Source organism: Setaria viridis, chromosome 4 (assembly GCF_005286985.2).
Source record: "Setaria viridis chromosome 4, Setaria_viridis_v4.0, whole genome shotgun sequence".
NCBI classification, from domain to species: domain Eukaryota; kingdom Viridiplantae; phylum Streptophyta; class Magnoliopsida; order Poales; family Poaceae; genus Setaria; species Setaria viridis.
Genome location: NC_048266.2, coordinates 26,903,921 through 26,911,560, shown reverse-complemented (window position 1 = coordinate 26,911,560; position 7,640 = coordinate 26,903,921). Strand labels below are relative to the sequence as shown.

The 7,640-nt window shown below is 44.2% G+C and overlaps 1 protein-coding gene across 1 annotated transcript; it reads left to right on the top strand.

Moving 5' to 3' along the window:
* The first annotated feature begins 222 nt into the window (after positions 1–222).
* LOC117853997 (GDSL esterase/lipase At5g45910) lies at positions 223–3,788 on the top strand. Its single transcript, XM_034736279.2, has 5 exons — positions 223–642; positions 1,439–1,654; positions 1,738–1,886; positions 2,881–3,157; positions 3,387–3,788. Exons 1-5 carry the CDS (start codon positions 363–365, stop codon positions 3,605–3,607), a joined length of 1,143 nt encoding a protein of 380 aa, XP_034592170.1. The 5' UTR covers positions 223–362; the 3' UTR covers positions 3,608–3,788.
* Positions 3,789–7,640: the final 3,852 nt, after the last annotated feature.

The following is a 7,640-nucleotide window of genomic DNA, read 5'->3' as shown; positions in this document are numbered from 1 at the left end:
TGATAATATAAATATTTATAAACGACGTTCAATTTATAACGAGCAGCGGTTGCTGTACGACAAGCGCATGAACTTCACCCCGGGTCATCGTCCCAAACAGTGCCGGCCACACCTAAGCCCTCTGCAAGCTCTGCAACCATCCAGCACCACCTCACTCCCCTCATTCACTCTCACTCCTGCTGCAGCTGCCCGCCTGCCTGCAGTTATATAAAGCTAGGACAGAGCAGAGCAACGCGCCACACAAGCAAGGAACTTTGCCCGCTTCCTCTCTCTCTCTCCCCTCTCTCCTCTCTTACCGCACATGCGCTTCGGGCCGCGTCGCCACACCCACAGCTAGCTGTAGCTGCCTGCCGACACCCGCAATGGCCGCCGCCCACGCGCCGCCGCACCAGCGCGCGCTCCTCCTCCTCCTGCTCGCCGCCGCGCTTCTGGCGGCGATGCCGGCCACCTGCGCCGCGGCCAGGAGCAAGAAGTCGTACAGGGCCATCTTCAGCTTCGGCGACTCGCTCTCCGACGCCGGCAACCTCATTGTCAACGGCACGCCCAAGGCGCTGACCACCGCGCGCCCGCCCTACGGGATGACCTTCTTCCGCAAGCCCACCGGACGCTGCTCCAACGGCCGCCTCGTCGTCGACTTCCTCGGTACTGTGCTGTACATTTCTTGTTTCTCTTTCTCTCTTGCGACGTCATCCATGGCTTTGGCCTTGCCAACATCAGCATATGTTTTGTTTTCTTTTTTGCGATTACTTTTTGCCAAGTATATGTGTGGGCTTCGTAGTATCTAATTGAGATGTCCTTGTTGCTAAAAGTGTTGATTTGAGTGTGGCTGTGTGGGGGAGAGAACCATGCTCTGACTTCGGTGGTCAAGATGAATTGACCTGTTCAGAATTCTACTCCCAACGCCCAATTTCTCTTGCTCCATACTCTGCTTCCCTATTCTTTATATTTGGTGGAGCAAAGCTAAATCCAAGTCAAATTGATAAGTTTTATTTTCTTTTTCCTTTTTAAAGAATAGAGACCAGATGGCCTACTATAATTTGTTCATAAAAGAGTTGTCCCCCCCCCCCCCCCCCCCCCCCCCCCCCCCCCCCGCCCAAGGGGTGATTTCTTCACCCTTCTTGAAAAGATGAAAATGAGCGATAGAAAACTGCTGGTAAAAGAACTCCTGCTTTGGCTCCCTGTGAATTATTGCTGTCTCCGTTCTCCTACAGCAAAGTGTTGATGTCGATTAAAGGACCTTTTCTTTTTCTTTATTATAAAGATGGGTCAGACCACAAATCTGTTCCTACTGCAACCTTGCAATTGGCAATATGTTCCTCCCTGCAGCAACACTGCTTTGTGAATCATGACCTTGAGTACATTGTGCAGTAGGCAGTACCAGAGTGAATGATGTGAATTTCCCCCCCTTTCTGATGGGAATCTTTGGCCACTTTTGCAGCCGAGCATTTCGGGCTGCCGCTGCCGCCTCCGTCGCAGGCTCAGGGCAAGGACTTCAGGAAGGGCGCCAACTTCGCCATCACCGGCGCGACGGCGCTGGAGTACTCTTTCTTCAAGGCGCACGGCATCGACCAGCGCATCTGGAACACCGGCTCCATCAACACCCAGATCGGCTGGCTCCAGAACATGAAGCCGTCGCTCTGCAAATCGGAGAAAGGTCCGAGGCCGATTCACGCCTGCACTGAATTTTCTCGAAATTTTACCTGTGGATCATGCTTCATCGGTTTGTGTTAATTACAGACTGCAAGGACTACTTCAGCAAGTCACTGTTTGTGGTAGGGGAGTTTGGGGGCAATGACTACAACGCGCCGCTGTTCTCCGGTGTTCCATTTTCTGATGTCAAGACTTATGTGCCCCTTGTTGCCAAGGCCATCGCCAATGGCGTCGAGGTATTATCCCTGAATTATGAATGGAAGAAATTACTGCTAGTTCTAGATTAGATTATGATCCTTGCATTGCATCATGCCACGCAGCATACACATTGCTAAAGTAGTAAAGTAGCAAAAAGTGCTGCATTTGGCGATTTAAGTGACCTGGATTGATGCAAGTGTATACAGCAGTGGAGTTAGGCTGCACTCATCGTCCGCAGTGGGAGATTATGTTGTGCCATGAGTTTTTGTGGAAACTCTTCTTGAAATGCTTTGAGTTTTTAAGGCTTAATTTTTGAGAAGGGGTATATAGTGAGAGGAGTGGGTAGTGTACCTACTAGGCAACAAGCATTCACATATAGTTTGCACATTTTCTCGACTCGGATCTGTAGATCTCAATGAGATGCTACTTTAAGGTTCAACTGGGGTTATCAATCGTTCCAACCATTATAATAGGAGGAGAACATGTGACATATATGGAGGGCAGAATCTTCTGACTAGGCGCTTAACGTGAAGTCACTATAGCTCAACTGTTTCAGAAACGAAAGAAAAGCTATTTTCACAAAAATCAATTACACCTGAAATTTGTGATGGCGTGGTTCTGTACTTTGCATGCCAAATTGAGCTTGTGCACAGTCGGTCAGATTGTTGCTTAGTGCAGCCCCATGAGATGCAAGGATGGGCGACTTCAGGTAGAACATGATTGCACAATGAAGAGAGTATGGTCATGTAAAAGGTACAGTGGGTATAGATAACGGGGAATCATTTGCTATGCGCATGCCCATCATGAAATGGCCGTCACATGACGGCTGCTGTAAAAAATAGTTTGTTTTCACACATTTCAAGAATACAGATTAGATATAATCCATGCTACTGTGGTGCATCGCTAACTGCCTAACAAGCTTAACGGTGTAATACAGTTGTTGCTTTGAATTGCACATACTTGAGAGTAAAGCTAGTTTGGTGGCATATTTTTTTGAAGTACATTTCCCTTAATTTCCAATCACCTTTGCAGAAATTGATCGAGCTTGGGGCAACAGACTTGTTGGTGCCGGGCGTTCTACCGATTGGTTGCTTCCCGTTGTACCTGACGTTGTACAACACCAGCAGAAAATCAGACTACAACGCCCGCACTGGGTGCCTCCGGAGGTACAACCGCCTCGCCTACCACCACAACAGGGAGCTCAAGCAGCAGCTTGATGAGCTTCAGAAGAAGTACCCCGTGACAAAAATCATGTATGGGGATTACTTCAAGGCTGCAATGCAGTTTGTCGTCAACCCTGGAAAATTTGGTGAGTTCTCCCTCTTGAGTAGCGTGTAATGCTACTCCAGTATATTTTGGGGGGCTCAGAGGGTCGGAGTTTCAGACCACATTTTAATCATGAAAACTTCGTGGGAAACATGTTATCGATATTGTTAATATTAATCAACTGAAATCATGATGTAGCTGTAATTTGCAGGACTGCATTATATGGTTTAGATCTTTGTACCATGATATCTAACCATTTTGATCTGTTGCAGGTTTCAGCACAGCTTTGCAAGCTTGCTGCGGCGCTGGAGGGCAGGGCAACTACAACTTCAACCTGAAGAAGAAGTGTGGCGAGCAAGGCGCAAGCGTGTGCTCCAACCCGTCATCATACGTGAGCTGGGACGGCATCCACATGACTGAAGCTGCATACAAAAAGGTCGCCGATGGCTGGTTGAATGGCCCTTACGCTGAACCCCCAATTCTGAAGTCATAATTGAGATAATTAAGCTGTATGTAACACAGCCGCGGCCGCCGCTGCTGCTAGAGGGATATAAGGAGTGTTTCAGGCATAGATATATTCCGATTCTGAAGTCATAATTAAGTTATGGGTAAAGCTTCTGTTCATTTGAAGATTTGTATAAACAGTGCTGGTATAGATATGTTCCCAACTGAAATGGCTGTAGTACAGATGCACCATGCATGACTTTTCAGATTCTTTTTATTTGTCAAAGCTATGGCAATAATCCATGATAATCACAAAATAAATACGTTTGTGTATCTCTTTTTTCCTGGTGATGGCATAAACTTCGAACTACATTTTCCGTCCAGATTTAGTCTTACACTGACCACTCAGCCATGGTAAACAGAAGACAATTATCCATGGATTTTCATTTATCAAAACTAAGGCAATAATTCGTAAGAATCACAAAATAGATGCATTTGTGTATTTTCTTTTCAGGTGATAATGTAAAGTTCAATCTGCATATTATGTGTGCAGGTTTAGCCTTGCACTGACCATTCAGTCATAGTAAACAGAAGGCAATTATCCTTGGATGAGAAAGAGAGTATAGTAACAAATCTTCAGAAGACAGAATGCCCTGGCTTGATGTGGATGGGTGACAAATACCAAAAACTGTATGATTGCGATGGCTGCTTAATTGCTGTCTGAACAACTCAGTGCGGTTGCTGGATCTGAATAATTGATGAAATGGACCTATTTTAAACACCAGTCCTGCATTGCAGGCAACAGACGCAATCAAACTACCCAAAATCTGAACGGATTTGCAACAACCCAATTGTACCAAGATTTTCTCTGGATAGGAGTGCAAGAACTTCTTGCCCAATTGCCCACGGAAGCCATGGGAAAATTTTGTCCAGTTCATGGTGGCCAAACAGCCGCCATTCATCCGAATACTTTTATGGCGGGAGTTAAAGGACAAGATAACCGATGTCTGCATTTGGTGGCAGTTTGGACTGATGTTGGATCATTCACATTTGCAGGCATAGGAAACTGCCAGAGTCAGGGTCAGAACGCCCTTTTTTGGAACAATGGACCGGCGGAGTTCACGAGGGAATGTGCTGGATCCAAAAGGAATGGTCCAGATTGACCCCACAAGTTTTTCTTAAACTGAATAAAATTCATAAAAGAAACTTTGATCTGTCTGAATTAGCATAACGCCTTATATAACCAACATTTGAACTTTGAAGTGTTCCTAATTATGCAACCGCATAATCTCTCAGCCCATAATAATTACAGGCTCGGAATATGGTCACCAATTCTCACCAAAGCATGGTCCGCTAAAGTATAAAGCTGGGCCGGATCTTTTTTCAGAGAATATGGTCACCGAGGGAGGCATGCTAGCTCGGCCTTGATTGGATTGTGGCCTGCTGGAGTCCATATTAGCCACATTAACGAAGAGGATAGGACAGGCGCAAAACTAGCACACATCATGATGACGACGGGCCGAGTTAACTTTGTTTTTGCCTGAAACTAGTCCTTTAACGTTAACGCCCAGGCCTATACAAATATAAAATGGGTTTTAAGGAAATGACAGGGCCACATATGTGTGCCTCTCTATCTAGGAAATAACACATGATAATGAAAGAAAGAAAGAAAAAACACCCTCACAGATTCTTTTGATGTGTTAACTAGGATGCTCAACAAAGCAGCTAGCGATAATCTGATTAAAGGGCTAAGGTGGTGAAATTGCATTACGCTGATGGCACCATCCTCTTCTTGGATAAATCTTCGGAGCATGCTGGAAACATGAAGTGGATTTTTACTTGTATTGATTAATGCCTGGAATGCATGGTAACTATCATAAAAGCAAACTGATCCCTACGAATTTAGATGAACATGAGACAATAGAATAGTAGTTTTTCGGAGTCCAGTTGGCAGTGGCGGATCCAGCCCGTAAGTTTAGGAGGAGCTCCCTATTCTTCCTCTTCCTTCCCTCCCTTCTCTTCTTCTTCCTTCTTCCTAAAAGTTCGGAGGAGGGAGGGGGGGGGAGGGGCGGAGGGGCCTGAGCAGGGGCTCTTTCGAACGGCGGTAGGGGGGCTTGAGCCCCGCCCGCCCCACCGCTGGATCCGTCCTTACCCGTTGACAATTTCTCTATGAAATATCTTGGTGTATCCTTACATTCCCAAAAGTTATAAAAGAGAAGATCTTAAGCTTTAATTTATAAAATTTGGAAAGAAGTGTTGGCTCTAGGGGGAAAATTAAAAAAGAGAAGGTCTCTAGCCTTACATTGGTTTTGATCGAGACTTGTCCTGCTAGTCTTTTTTTCAAAGTTCCTAAGCAGGCCCTAGATTTAATTAATTCACATATGACAAACTATCTTCGGAGGGATGTTGAGGGGTATGGGAAAATTCATCCGGCAAACTGGCATATGGGTAGCATGAATGTTTTAAAAGATTTTGTTAGGGGTTCAGCAAATATTCAAATGAATGTTCCCAATCTCAGAGATCTGAACAAATTAGTTCTAATAGGCTCTTAGGTTAAAAGATTTAGGGTCTGTATATCCATCCCTCGGGTGATTTGAGGGCTGATGTGGCGGAACCGACTAATTTAAACTGGCTTAAGTGCGCCTAATTACTTCATCAACGCACTTAAAACAGTTTAAATCCAGCAATTCGTCAAGTGTCCCCGGGACAACCCGAATCATCCACTTACAACTTGAATCTTAGCCATACATCAGGATCGCTTCCACAATGGGAAAGCACCAACAAACGTTACCTTTTACATAAATTATACAAATTATTACAAAAACTAGATTAAAACAAACTTAAGTGCAAGTTAAACCATTCTAAAAAGTTTCAATCTTTAATATAGGCCAGGGATAGTCCTGTTATAAAGTAGTTATAAAGTAATTATACATCTAAGGTCTAATTCTAGGACATTTTGAGACCCATAAATGCCCTAGTTCTTCGAGTTCTCCACTTTCGCATACTGCTGCTGCACTTTAAAAAACAAATAAAAGGATCCCCTGAGTACGAAGGTACGCAGCAAAACTGACCCGTCTAACCAATATAAAATAACTAAGACCTCAAGGAGTATGAAAGCTTTTTTGGACTAGCTAACTCAACATTTTGCGAAAAGCTTACTACTTGTGGATCCTTAGTTTTATTAATTTAACACAATTTAATTCTTACTTAACTAGTCTAGGTGAATAAATCATTTTGCTCAAACAAGTGGTACTAATCATCATACAACAATATTAATTCAAGGAAACACATCATATTCAACTTGTTACTTCTACGATGCTTAAGCGATGATGAAGTGTATTCATAACCAAAAATTGCGGCGATCTAGATCGATTTTACATCCTGTTGGAGATACCTAATCACCAGCCATGCAGAACTGCATGGGTTGCACATAACGACCTTTCGATTAGTCGTACCTAAAGACTGGAAATATTATTACCCAGACCTGGGAACGCACCTCCATATGAGACCCCACGTCTAGCCTGATCACCATGTGAGTTTCAGGCTACGTCCCCGCCATACACCCACGCAAAGTGGGGTAAAGATATTTCCACCCTAAGAGCCAACTAACCTACCGGGCTTGCTGGTTCCCAATGGTAGTAAGCAACCAGGTAAAATCACTTGATAAAAAGTTAAGACAATGAACGGGCCTTAACCGAATTAATCACAATAGACGGAACTACGGAACTAAAGACTCCTTTCTTTGTCCCATCCAACCTTCCGTCTACACCTTTCAAAACCAGACCATTCCTTGATTTAAAAGTGTACGAAGCATATTACCGTAGGTTGCTGAGCAATAAGAGTTACTCATGAATGTTGCAAGTCTAAGCAATGCTAAGCGTAGGATATAACTGAATATTTTGAAGAGGTGGCAAAGATGTTCTATAACAAGGTTGGACTGTGCATAAAAGGGTTTCAATCAACTCCTAGACATAACGCATAAGTAGAGAAATAACAAATAATTTGGACACATGAAATATGAAGTCTTAAAATAATAGGCTTAGATGCTCGAGGGCTTGCCTTGGGATACAACAAAGTTAGTT

Bases quoted from the DNA above. Each gene is read 5' to 3' on its own strand.
- LOC117853997 (XM_034736279.2), top strand. From the start codon at position 363: ATGGCCGCCGCCCACGCGCCGCCGCACCAGCGCGCGCTCCTCCTCCTC. The intron at 1,655-1,737 runs GTCCGAGGCCGA...TGTTAATTACAG, and splicing joins GCTCTGCAAATCGGAGAAAG to ACTGCAAGGACTACTTCAGC. The intron at 3,158-3,386 runs GTGAGTTCTCCC...GATCTGTTGCAG, and splicing joins CGTCAACCCTGGAAAATTTG to GTTTCAGCACAGCTTTGCAA.